This window comes from Haliotis asinina, chromosome 13 (assembly GCF_037392515.1).
Source record: "Haliotis asinina isolate JCU_RB_2024 chromosome 13, JCU_Hal_asi_v2, whole genome shotgun sequence".
Taxonomy (NCBI): domain Eukaryota; kingdom Metazoa; phylum Mollusca; class Gastropoda; order Lepetellida; family Haliotidae; genus Haliotis; species Haliotis asinina.
In genome coordinates, this window is record NC_090292.1 from 28331520 (window position 1) to 28354906 (window position 23387).

The 23387-nt window shown below is 40.7% G+C and overlaps 1 protein-coding gene across 1 annotated transcript; it reads right to left on the bottom strand.

Annotated features, from left to right (window-relative positions):
* Window positions 1-831: 831 nt before the first annotated feature.
* Window positions 832-22191, bottom strand: LOC137259782 (uncharacterized). Its single transcript, XM_067797395.1, has 13 exons — window positions 22014-22191; window positions 20660-20786; window positions 15339-15501; window positions 14720-14890; window positions 13646-13737; window positions 12309-12532; window positions 11309-11562; window positions 8693-8915; window positions 7130-7219; window positions 5704-5948; window positions 2657-2857; window positions 1951-2125; window positions 832-1022 (listed from the first exon to the last, which is right to left on the bottom strand). Exons 1-13 carry the CDS (start codon window positions 22174-22176, stop codon window positions 907-909), a joined length of 2244 nt encoding a protein of 747 aa, XP_067653496.1. The 5' UTR covers window positions 22177-22191; the 3' UTR covers window positions 832-906.
* Window positions 22192-23387: the final 1196 nt, after the last annotated feature.

Here is a 23387-nt window from a genome sequence, read left to right on the forward strand (position 1 = left end):
CGCCGTGCACTAGACAAAGCCAAAGATTTTTTTCTTTATTCATCTGAAATATCAACCCAATCTTGGTCAGTCGGCTAATACCGATTAATGGTTTGACATACCCAAAATCAAAAACACGAATGATGAAATCGATTTATCGTTTTCTCATTACTGTTTCGTCCCCTGAAGATCCGGATTAGAACTGATCTTTAACAACCCATACTTGTCGTGAGATCCCGGGGTAGAATAAGGCCTTCAGCAACCCATGTTTGCCATAAGAGGCGACTCAGCTTGTCGTAAGAGGCGACTAACGGGATCGGGTAGTCAGACTCGCTGACGTGATTGACACATGCCATCGGTTCCCAATTGCGCAGATCGATGCTCATGTTGTTGATCAGTGGATTGTCTGGTCCAGATTCGATTATTTACAGACCGCCGCCATGTAGCTGGAATATTGCTGAGTGTGGCGTAAAACTAAACTCACTCATTCACTCACTGTCGTAAGAAGCGACCAACGGGATTGGGTGGGCAGCCTCGCTGAATTGGTTGACACTTCATCGTATCGGTGGAATGGCCTAGTGGTTAAAGCGTTCGCTCGTCACGCCGAATACCTGGGTTCGATTTCCCATATGGGTACAATGTATGAAGCCCATTTCTGCTGTCTCTAGCCGTGATATTGTTGAAATATTGAAAAAAGCGGTATAAATCTTAACTCATTCACTCTAACAAGAGCACAAGGCGAGGTAACAACATGAAGCATCATTGACACATGAGATCCCATCACCGATCTTTGGGCTGCCATTCTATCCAGGGTCTCAAGCAGCAAACGGTTCCAGATCACGACAAAGTCGGTGTAACAGGGTATACGGTTTATTGCATAAAGATGGATTCTCCTCCACAGAACCATTTCCATGGCATTTGTACATCCTAGTATTTTCCAAGAACCTTTGTTCCTGTTATGGTGAACTGTCCACTCAAAACATTGGAACTCATGGCCTTCTTCTGATGTGGCTGTTGGCCTCCAACGTAGATGTTCATCTTACCTGCAAACAAACACTAACATGAACTGAAGTACAAAAGTAAGTACACGCACGATGCTTTGGAGATTATTTTAAACGTTTGTTCACTGTGATTAACCAGTTTATGTGTCAGAATAGCATAATATCTCTGAGATAAGCCTAGTTTTGCCCACAATAAAATTTCTAGCAGGGATTACGGGTCATAGACATTAAACACATTTTGGTGTTAAACACGACCCTAAACATGTTTAGACCAAACATGTGAAACGTGCGTAGTTCTGTGTTACAGCATACTTTCGTTTAGAAAAAGGACATAAAGCCCCGTCTGATCGTTACTGTGGGAGAAAAAAAAGGTTCTCCAATACTGCATACCGCTCAAATATGAAAAATACTGTCGTTCAGAAGAAAGTACACACCCTGTATTGTTTTTAGTTTGAAAACAAATCTTCGAAAAGTATTTGGTTTGTGGTTTACAAGTCACAAACGTTTATGTGGTACCAAAACAGCACCTAAGTTTAGTTTATGGCAGCCATATCTGACTGGGTGAGTGAGTTTTACGGCGCACTCAGCAATATTCCAGCTATATGGCGGCGGTCTGTAAATAATGGAGTCAGGACAAGACAATCCAGTGACCAACAGCATAAACATAGATGTGCGCATTTGGGAACCGATCATGTGTGTCAGTCATGTTAGCGAGTCTGACCACTCGATTCCGTTCGACGCCTCTTACCACAAACATGGTCGCTTTTTAAGGCAAGCGTGGGTTGCTGAAGGCCTGTTCTGCCCCGGACCTTCACGGGTCTCTAAGAAGTAGACACTGACATCATGTGTGAGCCGAGTCAGCGAGTCTGACTAGCCGATCCCGCCTGTCGCCATTTACGACAAGCATCGGCTGCTGAAGATCACTTCTAATCCGTATCTTCACGGATTTAATCCTTCTTGTAGCACACACCTGGTAAAACCTTCCAGCCAGCTTTGTCATCCCATACAGCCAGGTTCTTATGACTGATTGTAAACTTGTAGGTTGTAGTTTGCCCTTTTCTGACATACACTCTCCCGAAGGCAACCAATTTATACTTCGGCATGTTCAGAGAGCTGTCCGTCCAAGACACATAAACTTGGATGATCTGAAAGCAACAGAAACAAAGAATAACAGAGATTACACAGACAAAGTAGTCAAATTTAGACCAAAACAAGTAATAAAATAAATAAGTAATCCGTTTGCGATGCTCCAGTACTACCCCCACCCCAAACAACCAGACACCTACCCATCCCCCAACACCCCCACACCAACACCACCACACCACCCCCGCTGGTTTATTCACAAGCCATGAGCCAATTACGTAAATTACAAACAAACCGTGAAATAAGTGAGTAAATGAGTGTTTCCTTTAAATGCAAGTTGCACTATTGTGTTGGTATCAAGATAATCTGTCAATAATGGATTCTGAGCTCCTGAGTAAAACAGTTTATCAATAACTCAGAAGGGGTGCCTGTGTAAAAAACGTCCTGGGTACAATGTGTGAAGCTCACGTCCCTCGTGTCCCCCGCCGTGATATTGCTGGGATATTGCTAAAAGCGGCTTTAAACCACACCCGCCCGTTCATTCAATCACAATGATAAACCCCCTTTGAACTTTAACAACGGTCTGAACTAACCTCATCAGCGTTGTAATTTCCGGTGTTGTGGACGACGACCTGACCCTTCACGTCGCCGCCGGCGTTGACGTTGTGGCTGTACTGGAGACCCGAGTACTGCCAGGTGGTGTAAGAAAGTCCGTATCCGAATGGATACAGTGGATCTCCCTTGAAGTACCAGTAAGTACGCCCGTCCATCGAGTAGTCGACCATTGACGGAACCTAGGGATCGATCAGACCCTTCATTAGTATGCACTGTTTGCTGAACAACAGTGGTGTTTCTCTATACCCGTCAGAAGAATCTTATCACAAATAAAGAAGCATTTATTTATTTATTTATTTATTTATTTATTTATTTATTTATTTATTCATTTATTTATTTATTTACTCCAGTCATGTTTTAATAAAATAATGCATATTGCAGATGTGAATTTGAGTGAGTGAGTGAGTTTAGTTTTACGCCACACTCAGCAATATTTCAGCTATGTGGTGGCGGTCTGTAAATAATCGAGTCTGGACCAGACATTCCACTGATCAACAACATGAGCATCGATCTGCGCAACTGGGAACCGAGGACATGTGTCAACCAAGTCAGCGAGTCTTACCACCCGATCCCGTTAGTCGCCTCTTACGACAAGCATAGTCGCCTTTTGTGGCAAGCATGGGTTGATGTTAATTTGAACGCAGCATGCAGAATCAGACTCTATATCATCAACAACAAAAAAGAAAAGAAAAGAAAAGAAAAGAAAAAAGAAACGCGCAGGCGTTTGTATTTTGGCAAATATATTCATTTTAGGTGTTCAAGCAATCGTGAAAATATGTAACAAAAGTGTAATGATTCTACCTGAAAATGTTGATTTTGAGAAGCTTTCTTACAAGGCAACGCCACGACGCAACAGAAATCACATTCCACTCAAAAGTTGTGCAGCAAAGAGCATGCACTGTCTGGCAATGAAAGTCCAGATTACTTCCAGACATTGGCATTCGCTTTGCAGGAGTTTTAAGGTCAAATCACCAAGCCACGTCTTGACTCTGCGACACGGAACATCGCCATTGAAAGAAGACAAGCTGGAGATTACGCTTAATAAGTAAAGTGAAATTTTCTCGGGCATCAGGGCGTCATTTTTATTTGTGTGCGTAACAAAATTTTAATTGCCGCTTTTAAAAAGATAATTTTGACTTGGCAGCATCCCAATCATCCATTTGTCCACTATAAGAATGAGTGTCTGTAAGAATGAGTGTGACTGAATCTACAACTCATTCACACGTGCCAAACGTTCCAAACTGTACTTCCGAGAGACAAAAAATGTTCCTCCCTCGCCACGTTTTTTTCCTGTCAAAATTTATATTAAAAATGAGCTCGTGAAACATTTAATTTTGTATGCAGCCTTACCAGTCTTCTGTTGCCAGGCGTTTGAATGTTAGTTTGAGCAAGGTACTGTGGTTTGCAGCTCGTTGCAACCAAACAGGTATAACAAACGACCGTCCCCGTACAGGCAGACCTCGAGTTACCACTGTAGCCCAAGATAGGTACATCCGGGTACTATATTTGCGTGATTACACTGCCACGGGTGAGAGCACAGCAGCCAGGGTGCCTGGACTTAAGAGGATATCCGGTCAAACTGTATGGAACCGGTTGGAAGAGATTGGTCTGAGAGTCAGGAAACACGACGTTGCACCCGTGCTACGTCGTCACCATCGTGCTCAACGTTTCCATTATCGAAAAGTATCCACTTGGTTGTACAGACATTACCTTCTTCTAAACTGGTGTAAACTTTCATGCACTAAAGTCTATTTGTGGACGGGTTATACAATACAGGATTTTCGCAACAGATTTCGGGACAGTGCGTTTCTTTTTTGGGAGGGTATATATCATGCAGAAGCTGAAATATCATTCAGAAAGCAGACTGTGTCAGATCGATCAGAATTTGAAAAATGATGGATTCTTGAACATATCGTAGCAGAATATTTTGATATTTTAAGCTCCTGTTGTAAAATACAAATACAAATGGCATACATAGGATATGGCTCTTAAGTATAACACAAAATAGTATGAATGTAAACTTCTTTAATGTATATATAATGTTTCTAGACTATTTTTGCAAGAATTAGCTGAGAAACTCCGAAGAAGAAGTTGAGATCCGCAATATATTGTCTTATTCTATTTAGGATATTATTTGAGGCCACTTCAATGTTTACTGGTTTAGAGAAGGCGCTAATAATGGCCGAAGACTATACTTTACCTGAGAATTAGGAATTTGTCATTCGAAACTGATCTAAAACTCTTAATCACGATACACTTTCAAAGCCCAGATGAAGAGATATCATTTCAGAAATGTCTGTAAACAAACAAACAAACTATCTGTAAGTGTGTGAAGATCGCTATGTAAAGGGGACTATTCACTTTTTTACGATGAAACTTGACAGACATGATCGCAAAGAGAGTCATGAGACGCCATCTTGGATTAGAACGCATTTTTTCAAGATTTGCATAAAATACGATTTGTAATAAAAGGAGGTTTGTCAACAATCCCCGGAGATCTGCTGTACTGCTCCAAAGAAATCTTAAGAAACACCTTTGACCAGCATATTCGCAAATAGAGGTCAAAAGTAAAAAAAAAAACTGGCATTAGTGAACTTAGGCTTTTTCAGATCACTGCAAATGCTCTGAATGTGTGAGAATCCATATGGCGTTAATTCCACATATCTTAATATTTTCTGTGTATATAAATAAAGCCCTGTTTTCATGGATTTCTATGGAGTTTTGGAACCCGATAAAGCAGTGAAAAATGGGTTTGTGGGGTAGCTTAGTGGTTAGAGCGTTTGCTCCTCACGCCGTAGGCCCGGGTTCGATTCTCTACATAAGTACAATGCGTGAAGCCCGTGATGTTGCTGGAATATTGCTAAAAGCGGTGTAAAACTATGCTCAGTCACGAATTCAGTCACGAACTCACTCAAGCTCAGTATTAATGCAGAGCAAAGTTTTGGTGCCAAAACCTGCTACTCCTGGTTTGGGCAGATATGTTCCATTTAAAGACATGTAGTTTATCATTCAATAAATGACCCACCTGTTTGTCACTAGCTGGCACCGTGTAAGGCATTTTAGCAGAAGGCACGGAGAAAGGACCGTCATTTGTGAGAACCTTCTGGATTGCCTCCCCTGTTTTTTGGTGAGGGATGAAGCAGTCAATTATGGCAGTCACATGGGGATTCTCTTCCGCCCAGGAGATCTCTACTGGTCCGCCATTAAACAAAAGCACCACGATTGGAGTTGAAGAAGCACGTTTTCCTATAATTCCTGGCCCACCTTGCACTGAAATTGAAGATGGGGTATCCCGCGAATTCATCACACATGATGGCAAATGTTTATATCATATCGTCATCCACCTTCAACTCAGCTCAGGGGTTGTGGGGTAGCAAAGTGGTAAAATCGTTCTCTCGTCACGCCGAAGACCCGGGTTCGATTCCCCACATGTGTACAACGTGTGAAGCCCATTTCTGGTGTCCCTCGTTATGATATTGCTGGAATATTGCTAAAAGCGGCGTAAAACCATACTCACACACTCGGTCAACTAAAAAGAGACATTTCTTATGATAGGATTGGGGGGCTGGGGAGCTAAGAGGTTAAACCGTTTGCTAGTCACGAATAAGACCCGGGTTCGATTTCCCACATACGTACTGTCTGTGAAGCCCATTGCTGGTGTCCCCAGCCGTGGCATTGCTGGAATATTGTTAAATATGACTTAAAACTAAACTCACACATTGTAAAGATAGGGACCTTTCTATCCAGTTGGTAGCCTCTTATGATAAGCACGGGTTGCATGTGATTCTCGCGAGCCTAACAGGTTGTTAACTGTTATCCGTGGAATCATTACATGCCCTTTCTGTCTTGACCTTGAGATGTCCCCCGCCATGACTGGCTGTTCCGTTTCTGCCGTTTGCGTTTTCAGTGGTGATAGTTTCTTAAACAACTGTTTTGGTGGTGTCCGGAAAATTATCAGAAAGCTGTTGGGTGTTAGTAAATGATAAACGTGTACTATTTATATTTAAGTGGCAATTTTGTACAATGATCAAGTCATCTGATTCAAACGGACTTTAGTGATGATTTACTCCGAACTATTTATCATCAAGGACTGAAGATGTCATACCCTTGATAATCGAGACTGGATCTCATATCCTGGACTGAGTCTGGACAGGTCAGTTTGACCAAGACCAGTGGGTGCTTTCCCATAGCGATCATGGTGTTGAAAGGTAGCTTCTAAGTAATAGATTTACGTATGTAATCCGAGAGCGGACATTTGTCGCGTTGTCGCGTTGTCGCATTGTCGCGTTGTTGCCCACGCAAAAAGAAGGAAATTGAGGCAAAAAGTGACCAAAGCGCGACAGTGCGATAATGTCCCTTCTCGAATTCCATTCTTGCGACTGTCGTACAGTCACGGTCGCCCTGTGCAGCGGAACCTACACTGCGTTTAAAGTGTTTTCCATTGTTCTTACCATGACCGACTACCGTCTTCAGGAGGTCCAGCTGATGTCCAGGCAACCCGGTGCTGTGACGGTCGTGACCCTCCCGCTCAATAGTCTGACCTGAAATAGAACAGTTCAAACACGGTCAGGGTAATCGGGGCTCAACAAGTCTGTTTGTTTGTTGTTTAACGCTGCACTGGCAATCCAATGAACAGCAGCATGAGCATCGATCTGCCCAACTGGGAACCGATAACATGTGTCAAGCAAGTCAGCGACCCTAACCACCCGATCCCGTTAGTCGCCTCTAACGACAAGCATATAGTCACTTTTTGTGGCAAGCAGGGGTTGCTGAAGGCCTGTTCTACCCCGGATCTTCAACGGATATAAGTAATCAGTATGATCAATCTTTTCCTTATTTGTTACTCAACACCTCACTCAGCAGTATCCCAGCTATACGGCGTCTGTAAAGAATCAAAGCCTGGGCCAGACAATCCAGTCATCAACACAACGAACACCGCCCTACGCCGTTGAAGCCTTAGACTTCTATGTTGAAGCTGATGAATCATCTCCAGACCAACGTCGTATAAAATTAACTTTACAGTATAGTGAGTGAGTTTAGTTTTATGCCGCACTCAGCAACATTTCAGCTATACGGCGGCGGTCTGTAAATACTAAATTCTGGACCAGAAAATGCAGTTATCAACAGCATGAGCATCCATGTATACATGTGAGACACGATGATGTGTGTCAAACAAATTAGCGAGAATGACCTCCTGCTCCTGTTAGAAGCCTCATACAACAAACTTGGGTAGATAAATACTAATTCTTCGTTTGGCAGTCCCATTCGGTTCTGTTCATGTAAGCAATCCACACAGTATACATTGTAATGTAAAGAGAACCAGCGCAAAAGCCTTCTGGTTAAAGCGTTGACTCGTGACGGCGAACACACGAGTTCAATTCCCCTATTGGGTACTATGTGTGAATTCCATTCTCCCTATCTCTGCCAGCGATATTGCTGATATATTATTGCTAAGGCAGAAAGCTACGGCAAATATGAATTAAACATACCCACCATAACCCCCTCCAAAATAAATAAATAAACAAACAAACAAACAAACAAACAAACAAACAAACAAACAAATAAATAAATAAATAAATAAATAAATAAATAAATAAATAAATAAATAAATAAATAAATTTGTTATTGTTACATATTATGACGATTGTTTTAACGCCTATAATGAGTATATTTTCCAAAATACAAATGGTCTGCGTGTTTCTTTTTTGGGGGGATAGTATATATTCTGTATGATACTTTCAAATTAACATCTGCAATATGCATTATTTTATTAAAACATGCCTGGAGTCCATGTACAAATAAATAAATAAATAAATAAATAAATAAATAAATAAATAAATAAAATTTTCATAGGTAAATACATTGATATAAAAAAAAAATAACGAGTAACAAGAAATAGAATAACGAGTAACAAGAAATCAGTGAGCAACAGTTCGTTTTGTTCATCCAAATATATAATTCAAATATTCGGTAAAAGCTAGTTTACATACTGTTCCAGACAGCGGACAGCTTACCTCCTCCAAGGCAAACAAATATAGCATCTACACCATTAATAGCGCTGATGACGTCGTTGTTGTCCAGGTGATTACAGGTGACGTCGTCGCAGCCATCTTTGACGTTGACGTGATTGGCTAAGTTCTTCAAACCATCGAGAGCGCTCTCCACAAGACGGCTGTCTGTTTGGGCAGCGTAATCTCCTTTCAGGTCGTTCTTGTTGTCTGACATCGGGCCAACTACCTGGTGACGGAACCAGGAAAGTATCGCCATGAATATTCTTCATATTTAATTGTGTGGTTGTTAAAAAATTGTTTGTTATAATTATACTACCTATCAAAGGTTTGACTCACTAGTTGTAAATGTTGCCATTAGGGTCAACTGTTCTAGACTGGATTTTTCAAAACACTCCACACTGTTTAAAGGTACTGTTTACACATGAACTGATTTATTGTAAAACAAATTCGTAACGTTGAAATGGTATGAGTTCAATAAAAGATGAAAGTTCGTGAAACTTGGCGAATTCTTTTAACTAAACGTAACTTTGCTTTTCCGATATTTGATGTATGATCAAAGTTCAATATATCCATATACATTAGTAGGGGATAATGAACTTTCAAGTTGGATAGGAAGTGCAAACGTTAACACAGGTTTCAAGGACAGACATCTTATGAACGCACCATCATTTCCCTCTATTACCACCCCTAAACACAACGCATGATATGCACGTGCACAACGCAGTAGCCCCATACACGTGCATGAGGTCCCATTCTTGATTTTGACGAGGTTTCTTTTCAAGAAGGTCGAGAAATCTATTAGAACATTAACCTTGACACTCATCTTGCTTCACACATTTGTTAGTGTTTGTTTCTAGTCATTTGTTTAAAAATGAAAATCATATATATGCAAATAACATGTCACACACCAATTATTTTTTAAAAGCGACTACATTCCAAATAAATATGGTTGCAAGGAAGTGCAAATGGTGATGCACTCTCAAAACATTCAATAATATCATATCAGCATTGATCGACTCCGAAAAATCTCCTACATATTTTTAATCGTAATAAAAAAAATGTAGATCCCTAGGTTATATATATACTGGATGTTTACAGTTATTACGGTGCCTCATCTACACAGACGTACAAAAGAAAGTACTAACATAGTTTACAACGTATAGTGAGAGTTTTAAATGATAGGTAGTATACATGACGACAACCTGTAAACAATCGGATTTGTTTATTTGTCGTTTAACACTGATTTCGCTAATATTCTAGCCATTTGGCACCGTAATAACTGTAAACATCCAGTCGGGCCAGCGAATCATCACAGTCACTGGCACAACTGACTAGTGAATTTCTAAGGGGCCACTTTGTAAATATATCATTCTCTCCGACGTTATAAATAATGATACACTCAGAAACCATGCACGATTATGGCCTGATAAAAGTATGGTAATGATGAAACCAGTGTCTACAATCAAATAACGGACTAGTAAATTATTCAGTGGGTTAGTAACTTTCAGGCCTAGCTAGCCCGTCTGGCTTGCGAAATTTGGACAATATATGGGTGAACAATCTCTTTATTGTTATGAGAGCGACTTCATTATTGTTTTGAGAGAGACGTTTCGGTTGTCAAGCAAGAAACTATGTGAGTACTTTCTTTTGTACGTCTGTGTAGATTAGGCTACCTGCCGTTTTAATTTTTTTCTTGATTTACCCCTCAATACAAGGAAGCACCTTGGAATACATTCTCAGAGTAATCTGACTGGTTCTAAATCTGTTTTACGCTGGCGGCAAATGAGGGAAACATTCGAATTAATACAAGCATACATTTACGGACTGAGACAAGAATGTGAAACGTGACTATATTTAACCTGCAACCATTGAGTAAAAAATAGTGTTATTCAAACAATGGTTCATTCAAATTACAGGCAAATCGGGGAATCGTTCGAACTCAGACAAGCATACATTTACGGACTGAGACAAAAACGTGAAACGTGACTATATTTAAGCTGCAACCACTGACTAGAATATAGTGTTATTTAAACAATGGTCCATTCAAATTACAGGTAAATCGAAAGAGTACACACGTGTTTGCGAGTTAGTATGAGTACAAGGAAACACGGTATTGTCAGATAGGCAATGGTTGTGATGATGACCCCTCGCCGTTTTATCAACGTTCCAAGAATATCACATGGAATTAGCATCACGCCTATGTGGGGAATCGAACCCGGGTCTTCGGCGTGACGAGCGAATGCCTTAACCACTACGCTACCCCAGAGGAAGCATAAACCAATAGGCAATCTATACCTCCCGACGATGCGGATGACGAAGACGACGACGGTGATGTCGATGCTGCTGCTGCTGCTGATGATGATGATGGCAATAACGATGACGTTGGTGACAATGGCGATGACAATGGCGATGCCATGACGACGACAATAACGACGACGATGACGGTGGTGATAATGACGACGATGACAATAGCGATGCAAAGAAGATGATTGTGATGACGATGATTGTGATAGTGACATTGACGATGCGATGACGATGACAATAACGACGACACCAGAAGTGACGTAACGATGACAAAGGCATGTACTACATGTGACATGTATCACACAAAATACTCACAGCAATTTTGTTCAGTTTGTGCTTAATAGGGAGATAGTTGTTCTGGTTCTTCAGGAGGACAAAGCTCTTCATGGCTGCCTCGAGAGCAAGAGCGAGGTGCTCTTTGGTCATCACGTTGTCATGTCTGTTCAGATTGTTATAGGGGTTCATGTTGGGAGGGTCAAACTCCCCAAGTCTCATCCTAGTGTAGATCAAAGGCTTCATCTGGTCACGGACATACGTCTCGGATATTTTGCCCTGCTTCACGGCATCAGCTGTAGAATCAACATTACCAATATTTTTCACAATTGTCACAATTAAACACCTCTAATTCTGGATGTCTCAAAGAAGGTTTTGTTTCTGTGACCCGTGTTTGTCCATAGAAGACTTCCTTGGCACCGGGCTGTGAGGTCGCCTGGTGCTAAAAGCGTTCGCTTGTCACGCCGAAGACCCAGGTTTGATTCCCTACATGGGTACAGTGTGTGAAGCTCATTGCCAGTGTCCTCCGCCGTAATATTGCTGGAATATTACTAAAAGCGGCGTAAAACTAAACTTACTCACTCCTTGACAAACGTCATCGTTTCCCAAATGCGTACTAGACATATGTGCTCGATGCCAATCATTGCATTATCTGGTACGGTTTGACTATTTACAGATCGCAGCGTTGAATAACATACATCAACATCAATGGGGGATTTAGCAGTGTGTTTACAAACACGCATATGTGCAGTATAACAACAAAGTGGTAGGTGAAACCCAGTTTCGTATACACATTTAGCTGGATTAATCAAGGTTAGTAAGTTGGTACCTTTTTGTATCAAACTGAAACACATCCCCCTCCACGTACCTAAGGTGGCGATGGGATAGCCTAGTGGTTAAAGCGTTCGCTCGTCATGCCCGGGTTCGATTCCCCACATGGGTACCATGTGTGAAGCCAATTTCTGATGTCCCTCACCCTTTTGCTGCTGGAATATCGCTAAAAGCGGCGTAAAACTAAACTCACTCACTCACTCACTCGTACCTAAGGTAAGGTAGGCGCGGTCATTGTTCCCTTGCACTTCAATGTTACAACCGGCCTTCAGACAAGCCACCGCAGCCTCCATCTTGGTCTTGAAGTAATGGCGGCGATTGATCATAAACATGACCTCGCCAGCATCAGCTATGACGTAACCCTTGAAGTTCCACTCCCCTCGGAGGATGTCAGTCAGGATCTCCTTGCTGGCACACGCCGGGACGCCGTTGACGCTGTGGTGGATATACTCAAAGTCAAAAGTCACGCAACAGTAATCAGTTTGATAAAAATGGACATACATAGTTTAGAAGACCGAAACCAGCAAGATTGAAGGTTTCCTGAAACACACGCCTGAACGCAACCAGTGTTTTCATTCATACCCTTGCAATCCATCCCAAATGATAAGTGAGTGAGGCTAATTGGTCCATTTCAGATGCGACCCAACTGCACTCATTGAATTTTAAAAGTGACGATTTGTTAATAGTTTGATCTATTGTCATCATTAAATGCAACACCGTGAACAGGTAGGGTTGATCAAAGTTAGCGTTCATCATGTACCGTGCATTTGTTTCACTGTTCTAACTTCTGTGATTCCCCCCTTGTAATACAAAATAATAATAGCGGTTTGAATCTAAATTTTTATGATCCTTTCTTAATCAACTTTTATGCTGAGTTGAATATAATTCTGAGATTTAAATGTTCAACTGGCAAGGTAAAATTAGTAGAATTCGCAATCTGAATTTCACTTTATCTCTTTTGTTAAATTTAAATTTAAAGTTTAATTTATCGGTACATTTTCACTGCCACAGGACTATACAGATTGACAAATACTACATAAGCCACGACCTGTCAAATGACCCTAATTTGCATATAAGGGAACGCCCTCCAGAACATTCCATTTGAAACATAAGGGAAACAGGTTGTCGCCAACAACTTGACAAATTCAATTTCCTCGTGCGAATCGTGCGTGCGGGACACATGTTGAACAGAAGCGGCATTGAGTTCACGCCACGGTCAGCGTGTAGTCCACGTGCTTAATTCCCGATCTACCTAATGTGCCTATAGCGACCAAGTGTATTCGTCTAGATTCCTTGCCCCGCCTATTGTTGCAAACGCGTTTACTGCGCAGGGTCATCGAATACGTGTCAAGCAGTAAGTTCAATTATTTCTAATTTAGGAACTGTTCATCTTCAGCTGAGAATATTTTGTAAGATACTTAGAATAGAGTCTTTAAAAAGTTTCCAACTGGCTAAACTTTGACGACGTCTTTTGACGTCGTTGTCCATTATTCCCGTTATGACAATAACGTGACGTCACAGTATACTAGTACTACCACTTGTACTTACAGGTTATAGGAACAGATTAGACTGTATGCCCCTGCCTCCACACATCTTCTGAATGGCGGGAGAAAATACGTTCTGAAGTCGCGAGTCGACACCTGGTACAAGGTGAAGGGGAAATTTATTTTTATCAACCACATGACTTCGTTTTTATATGCAGCGTCACAAACACAAAATGGTAACTTCAGGAAGTTTTTACATTATTGTCTAGGGCTGCGTATTGGCAACTAAACTGTATTGCAATATATTGCAATTAAACTACCTGTATTGCATACGTATTGCGAAATATTGAGAACTTAGGTGTTTGGCAGTGTGGGGCCTAATTGTAAATATCGAGCATATTGTCTACATTATAAGTCCCTAAAATATATGTTGCGGTTCTGATAACAGCAATGTCAAAGTTAGGTTGAAAAGCCAGGGATTCTATTTTCTTTTTTTTTCATAAATTTATAGTTTTACAGAATGCCGTTTTGTCATGAATAACGAAGTAAAACACTTCTTGTGACTGGAAGTCTGTGCAGATCATGATTTGAACAATAAAGATCATCATAAATCTTTATAATCACGGAGGAGATTCTTTCTGTATTCAAAACCGCCTCAAAATGAATATCTACAAAACTCATAAAAATAAACAGTTACACAATAATTACATGCATAAAATGAATGCTGGTGATTCCATTCAGTTAACGACATAGCTAAGAATTAGTCTGTCTCACAGTCCCTGAACCAATATTTTGTCTACTGCCAAGCTTTCTCTGCAGTGCTAAAGCCATAACTGAACCAAGTCTGGTCTACCTGGGGATCCTTTTCAGTTAATATGGGTTTGTTTGTTACTATCAAAATTGTTTACAGTATATTATGTAGTATATTCAGAGACTAAGCTTTAGTCTACTAAAGAGGCTGAGATAGTAGTTATCGCATGAATGCTAATATTCAGAAGGATATGGCCATTGATTGACACAAATACATAACGCATATATTCCGGTATTAAAACAAAGGATAAATAAAGTATAAGTTGCTTGTCACAAAACTAATATATTTAGATATTTTTACACGAAGGCAATTATAAACATGTCTTACTTTGGGGTCAAAATCATGTCTGTTGACAGGCCAATTTTCAGGTCCTCCGGATATGACGTAATGCTTGCACCCGGAACTAGTCCTCAGGTAGCGGGTGTCGTTTCCATGGAGGCCCTTCACGTGGACGTAGCCGAGCTCGCCGACATGGAACGGATCTTCCCCGAACGTCTCCTGTGATAAATATAGTGATTGAATGTTGTTTTATGTCCCTAATAACAAGATTAATTCTGCTCCGTTTTAGCAATATCCACCAATAGCAATGGTCCACTGCGGGACACCAAGACTGGGCTTGACCGCAAACGGCAGGTTAAATGCACAAGGATGAAATTGCTGAAAAGCATTAATTTTTGGCAGATATCGTGAATGTGAACAGCTGCGTTGTGGTGTAAAGTTTTGTTAAGAACTTGCTAATGCATTTCATCATTTATTGGTTCATGACAATAAGATTTATAGCGTTACAAGTTTGTTATACAATACATTTGTTTGCGTGTACGTACCTTTAAACAGTATGGAAAACTGCATTGTTGTTTACAAAATATAGTCTAGAACAACTGACTGAACTAAGTGACTACATTTACACCAGTGGGCCTAAAAGTTTGACTGGACATATATTTTTTACCTGTCCTCTCCCCCACCGGGGATCTCTGAAGGTGTCGACATTTGGGCTGAAGCAGCTGATCGCCTTATGAACGCCCATTTTTTCATGTCGTGCCATGTAGTAGTTAAAGAACGCCCGCACCTCCGTACTACTTGCCTCGGCGATCCGGTACACAAGGCCCGCACTGAAAACAAGGTCCCGTGGTATTGCGAATATTTTAAAGATTAAGATATCTTGAAAGATTAAACTAAATATCAGAGTGAGTGAGTTTAGTTTTACGCCGCATTCAGCAATATTCCAGTTATGCGGTGGGGCTCTGTAAATGATCGAGTCTGGACCAGACAATCTAATGATCGGCTGCATGAGCATCCTTCTGCGCAAGCCATGACATGTGTCAACCAAGTCAGCGAGCCTGATGATCACATTAGTCGCCTCTTACGACAACCATACTCGGGCAGATATGACGCCGAGAACTTTGGCTTCATTTACAACCTTTGGAGGAGTTTCATTCATAAATAATGATCTAACTAGGTTAATGTTATTTACATATTTTATGTCATCACCTAACCATTAAAGAGCTTTATGGTCAACATCATCGAGGAAGTTTCTTAATTTGATCCATTGGTGTCCAAAGTGATTATGCCGTGGCAAGCACTACTGCATGCTCTTCCCACAGAACCATAATAGGCCTTAATTGGTTAGTATGGGTTACAAAATTCTCCTAAACATTGAATAACTGCTTGGTCGACATCATGAAGAAGAAGAAGGTTTCTTATTTGCATCCAGTGATGACCAAAGTGATTAAGCCACAGCAAACACGACTATACACAGAAAAATACACCCAACTTGCTCCACATCTGGAGTCTTTGGTATGAGGTTGCATCTCCCAATGTGTATGCCGTGGTACAGATGACAAGGCAATGTCAGCACTGCAACTGCACATGCGAGGCCAATATTAAGCATCAAGCATAAACCTTTCTGTGGAAGCCTCATTGAACACTAAATTGTGCTAAGTGATGACCTCAGCCTCAGACTCGAGGACACTGCTAGTGATGAAGCTAAGGATCTGACATATATCGATGCCATTACAGATGGCGTCCATGATTGGACATCTGTCAGATAGGCAGCAATACGTGAGTGTCGTGGCTAAAAACGACAGCTCAGCTGTATATTATATCTGTGAAACTATGTCACACACAGTATACATACAGTTCCTCTTTGTTTTTGAAAAAACTTGTTTCCTTCCTTCTATATATACACACACACACACACACACACACACACACACACACACAGAGGTATATATATATATGTGTGTGTGTGTGTGTGTGTGTGTGTGTGTGTATGTGTGTATCTATTGTCATTGCCACTATCAAGTAAACTTATGTAACGACATGGTGTGTACAAATTATTGAGAGAGATATAGAGTATTCATTCAGTCATCCATCATTCATTCATTCATTTATTCATTCGTTCATCCATAATAGTAAGACAATAGTGGGATTGAAGTGCGAAAATGGTGAGAAAATAGAGGGATGTTACTGAGACAATAGTGCGACAATAGTGGGGAAAATAGTGCAACAATAGTGAGACAATAGCCAGACAGTAGTGGGATAATAGTGAGAAAATAGTGGGATAAGCGTGCAACAATAGTGAAATAATAAAGCGACAACAGCAATACAACAGCAGGACAAAAGTAGGTAAAGAGTGCGACAATAGTGAGACAGTAGTGGTATAATAGTAGGACAATAGTGGGATAACAGTGAGACAATCGTGTAAAAATGGAGATGCAATACTGTAACAATAGTGAGTCAATAGTGGGATAATGTTGAGACAATAGTGCATCAATAGTGAGATAACAGTGAGACAATAGTGGGATAATAGTAAGATATCATTAACAGTGAGACAATGTCGCAAAGGTTTTACTCAACAGGGTGATATAAGTGCTATAGTGTGACAACGGGATAGTAACAGTGTGGCAATAGTACAACAACAATATGACAATAGTACAACAACAGTGTGACAGTTGTACAAAAACAGTGTGGCAATAGTGAGGCCATGATGAGACTAATGTGTGCTGGCAGCGTGCCAAATGTGTGAGACTAGTGTGACATCACTTACTGGTCCTGACCCTGGCCTTGACCTTAGGACTGACCCTGACAATATGAATTCAAACAGTTCCTTATCTCTGTCTGTATATATCTGCCATTAAGGTGGAGCGTGCACCTTTTGGATTTAAGTATACCTTCCCAAAGACCATACTAAATAGATAAGAAACCCGTGAAGATCCTAGTTAGAACTGATCTTCAAGAACACATGCTTGTCATAAAAGGTGACTAGAGTGATCAGGTGGTCAGGCTAGATTACTTGGTTGACACATGTCATTATATCTCACACTGCGTTGATCGATATCCATGACGTTTATCACTGGATTGTTTAGTCCAGACACGATTATTGAACATCGATCTACGCAATTGTCAGCCAAGCTATTAACTTTCTAGCGTCTAGGCAGCTTAGGTTATGTGGATTAATGATAACCAGATGGATAAGCATTTTGTGAATGTCCATCAGTGACGCGATATTTTAGCGGTATAAATATCCTTATAATAAATGTTGACATTTTAAAGGTATAATCATCAAGCAAAACGTATTCTGTTTTGGAAGAATGGTGCCCTTAAACATTTCAAAAACCTACGAGAACGGGTTCAATTCCCACTCTGTGTTTTTTGTAGAACTATGTAATCATCAAGAATTTCATCGGGGTGTAGGGTAGCCTAGTGGCCTTAAATGCGATTTAACGAACGCCACAGTGTGAATGGCCATGGTTTGATCACCATATTTGAGATCGATATCGATCCAGCAACATGGTCAAGCTGTAAATGACAACCTCATGTAATGAGTGGACCCGCTTTCACAACGCCAAAATCAAACCTAACAGATGGAATCGACGCACTGTCACGTCGCTACGTCGAGGATAAACACGAGCAGAGCGGTTAGATTTCATAAGCTGGAAAGGGGGTAGCCTAGTGGTTGAAGCGTACGTTCGTCACGCCGAAGACCCGTTTGATTCCCACATGGGGACAATGTGTGAAGCCTATTTTCTGGTGTCCCCGCCGTGATATTGCTGGAATATTGCTAGAGGCAGCGTAAAGCTAAACTCACTCATAAGGTGAAAACGAAATTTTCGAGTGAACAGTACTTTCTTCTCACTGGCTACCCTCCAACTGAATGTACTGCTGGAGCCACTGCATGTGTCTATGGCGTTAAGTCAGTTTGTTACCTAAGACCTGTTACCTGTTATAATAACTACGTGCCTTCACACTAGTTCCTGGTTCCTCATTTCAAAATGTTTAAGATATCTCATTTTTTTCTCAATATTCTGAAAATTCAGTATCTCTGATGTTTTAATGAGCCTGATCGTGTGTTATAAACGGATGATGTGAAGTCCATTTCTGATGTACCCCGCCGTAATATTTTTGGAATATTGCTTACCATAGACTTACATGTTAATTTAGTGTAACATAAATAATTTTCATGGATGTAATTTCCGTAAGATCGAAGTCAAATTTTGCACAATTGTGGGGAATCATCTCACCTACGATCACATAAGTTCTGTTTAATTTTCCATTGCCTATTTTATCGACTGGCGACAATTTAATCAACATGTGTACAGAGCCGTGAACATCTTTAACATTGTGCATTGTGGAACCATACGTAGGCTGAAAAATGTCATGTCATTAGTTAAATATTGGTCGGAAAATTGAACTGGAATTATGTGCGCAGAGCAGAGATGATTTCCAATTTGCCAGCCAAATTTTACAAAGATCCACCCTAAACCCACTTCATGAAAAATATTTATGCTACACTGAAATAACATGTATGTCTATGGTAATTACGTCAAGTGTTCGAATGCGGTCAGTATGTGGTTATTTTTGGTAGTTTTGCTCTCATTCCATTCGTAACTACTCGTCTCTTTCTGTGACCTACAAGAAGACTCGTACCCCTCTCGTACGCCATTATTGCCAAGAATCGAGGCAAACCAACCAAATCGCGCGTAGTAAAACCCTTTTCAAATCATGAAAATGGCGAAATCGTTGAACTCTGAAACTTCGCTACACTATAAGAAACACAATTTAAATATAAACTTTGAGCTAAAGGAGCTTTCAACACTGAAACATATTTGCAAAGAGAATGACCGTATTGCACGGGATGTAAGATATTCTTGAAGCCATGTTTGGAAATTCAGAGTTATCTTTCCTTGATAATGGTACCAGACTATTTTCATCTACATACCCGTTTGCGTTTAGACAGGACCCAGTCGTAAACATGGCCACGAGTTGGGTACGAGACGCCATCCGACTTGCCGGCATGACGCGAGTAGTTACGAATGGCTCTGATCACTTCCTATCTTGTACCCTTCCGGTTACGCCTTAATTATACATAACCAACGTATGCTGAAGGTCAGTTAAGACACAGCATGAACATCAATCTACGATACTGGAATACGGTGGCATGTGGCAACCAAATCAGTGGATCTTACCATTAGACGCCTCTTACGACAAGCATGGCTTGACCAATCTCTAAGGGGTCAATACGGATCGGAATTTTCTCCAGCCTCGAGAAACATGGTTGGATGTTGATCAATGGCAAATATACTTTAAAAAAGTAGAGGAACTTCAGTTTTTCTCTTTACGATTAAAAATATTTTGGAGGTTTATCGGAGTCAATCAATTTTGATGTGATAATATTGAATGTTTTGAGAGTGCATCACCATTTGCACTTTCTTACAACCATAGCTATTAGAAATGTAGTTGCCTTTGATGATTGGCGTGTGGCATTTGATTTGTATGTGTACGATTTTCATTTTGAAACAAACGGCTAGAAACAAACACGAGCTCATGTGTGATGCAAGATGAGTGTCAAAATTAATGTTCTAATTGGTGTTTTTTGACCTTCTTGAAAAATCGTCAAAATCAAGAATGACACCCCATGCATGTGTATGGGGCGACTGCTTTGTGCACGTGCATATCATGCCTTGTGTTTAGGGATGGTAATAGAGGGAATTGTTGGTGCGTGCATATGATGTCTGTCCTTGAAAGGTTTGTCAACGTTTACACTTCCTATCCAAATAGGTCACGTTTTGACTCGTAAGATATATTCTGAATATTCTCACATGTTTTTACTGGAATCAACGTTAAAACCTTTTGGACCTCCGAGATAAATAAAACATGCCTTATCTCTTGGACAGTTGAAGATTAAGCGCCGCGAGCAATCGTTTTGTGTTTGGAGACTGTACGGTATAAAGAAGATGACGTATGTTTCATTGTTATTACCATACTCACTCAAAGGAGGCCCCGATGCCTATAAACTGTGGAAACCCTGTGGAGTTCCTCGTGACGTCACCCCGACCGCAGTTACTCCACCATGAGTAGTTTTTGATGCCCAGACGTGAAACTGGTGGAGACTCCCCTGTTGGTTACAGAACAGTCAAACATTTAACTTCGTCAGGACAACAAAGCATGATGCTGCCATTTTTCCAGCAACTTTCCTCGTCGCTTCGATGGTTTATAACATTTTTTATATCTTATGATTTCATTTTTTTAAATAAAAATCAATCTAAATAACGACAATATAGTCGAAGCAATGAGAGTATGTTCAAAAATTAAAGTTTTGAAGAGTAAACGTATAAACGTAAAATATAATTGAAGAAAAATAACCGGAAGAAAAATAGAAGTAAAATAATAAAATAATATATATATCATAAATAAAAAGCATGATGCTGTCATTTCTCTAGCGACATTTCTCTTTGCTTAAAAAAATGTTTTGAGGGGTAAAATTCGAAATTTGCATGCTAAAAAAGTAGTTGCATTGTAGAAACCGATATAGTTTCTTCATCAAAATAGGTTACTCAACACCAATGCCCGTGATTTTATTTAACCCTTTTCAGATTCGAGCTGTCTCTAAAAATGGGTTAGAATCAGAAAAGGGAATGTATGCCTTGTAATATGACAGTCCACGTAAAGAAACATAATTGTTATGGGTTTTTCATGTTATAAAGACCCCCGGTGTTAATGCACTTGACAGCTGCCTCATGTTTTATCGGTTGATTGTGTCCTCGAACACATGTTATCCCCCCAGCGACGATCCTGGTTAGAGTAAGTGAGTTGGGTTTTACACTGCACTCGAGTTTGTACCAGACAATCCAGTGATCAATATCATGAGGATTGATCTGCGCAATTGGGAACCGATGACATGTGTCAACCAAGTCAGCAAGTCTGACCACTCGATCCTGTCGCCTTTCATGGCAAGCATGGGTTGCTGAAGGCTTTTTCTACCCCGGGACCTTCACGGGTCTCCTTGTTAGAATTGGTTTTCAGTAACCCGGGCTTGTTGACTAACGGGATCGGGTGGTCAGACTGGTTGACACATGCCATTGGTTCCAATTGCGTATATCGATACTCATGCTGTTGATCCCTCCGTTGTCTGATCCAGACGCGATTATCAATAGACCGCCGCCATATACTTGCAAATGTTGCTGAATGCGGCGTAAAACTAACCCCACTCACTCGTATCCGCGTAAAATAAATCTACGCTCATGAAGTTAATCACAGTATTATCTGGTCCATTTACAAACCGTCGCCATATATTGCGGCGTAAAACAACAAACAAACAAACAAACAAACAAACAAAACTCACCTTGTCCACTTGCTAGCTGGACTTGAATCTCCTCCATCGTCATCCGACTGACGAGGTCATCCACCCTTGCATCCCAGTCCAGTTTGGAGTTCTGGTACGGCAACACGCCATTAGCAACGTTAGCCGCTGCTACACACACGACGACCACGAGTAACGCTGTCATAGTCAAACAGTGAAATGCCTTGAACTACTTCCTTATATAGTAAAGATAACGGTATCTTATCATGGACCTGAACCCAAGAGGAAATGAGATGGTTGTTGATTTTATAAATAATATTTCTTGTTTTATATTCTTGTTTTGTTTATTTATTATGTTTTCAATTGTTTCTGGTTATTGACATAAATCCACAACGAAATGAGTAAGGTTGGGTTGGAAATCTTGCTGAGTTTACATATATTACTGCTTGGGCAATTTTGTTGCTTTTTCGGTACTTTTTGTTTCTTCGTGATTGTTTTTCAGTGCCACACACAGGGGTATCCCCAGTATATGGGACAGACCTTTACGAGCCTGGCAAAACGCAATCCAGTAATTGATCCTAGACCTTCTGAAGTGGATCCAATGAGCCTAACCACTTGATACTGTGTCGGTGTAATTTTATAACAAGCATGTGTTTAGAAAGGTCAGGTCTAACCGGATCTTATTAATAACGATGATCGTAATAATAATGAGGGTCTTCATACTCCAGACCACAAAGAGACATGCTCAAAACGCAGACTAAGAGGATGTAAGAACCGCCCATGCTCAACCGAAAGTTGAGTCTAAGAGGATGTAAGAACCGTCCATGCTCAACCGGAAGTTGAGTCTAAGAGGATGTAAGGACCGTCCATGCTCAACCGGAAGTTGAGTCTAAGAGGATGTAAGAACCGTCCATGCTCAACCGGAAGTGGAACGTCACCAGCTACCATTTTCCCTTATATACAGTAGATGCCAAACTTTGTAAGAATTTGATATTTGCAGGTAGTAAGTGTTTATGAAATCGACTTGTCTTAAAAGTTGAAAGGTCATTGATTATGACTCCTATATTATTTGATTATGACACGTTATATTTAATTACATTTGAAGAATGTCTGACAAGTCAGTTTGCAACGTTGCCATAACGTTATAAAATGACATATTACTGACGTTACCAATCTATAACCAACCCACAACGTTGTGTGTTACCTGGGATGACGTCCCGATTCTTTCAATCCTGAAATGTCACACGGAGGACGTTCAGAGTTCTCGGACGTGGCATCCTGCTCTGGAGAGATGTGTTAAAGGATGCAAGTGCATTAGCCTTGCGAAGAGGAGTGAGTGAGTGACTTTGGTTTTACGACGCTTTTAGCAATATTCCAGCGATATCACGGAGGGGAACACCAGAAAATGGGCCTCAC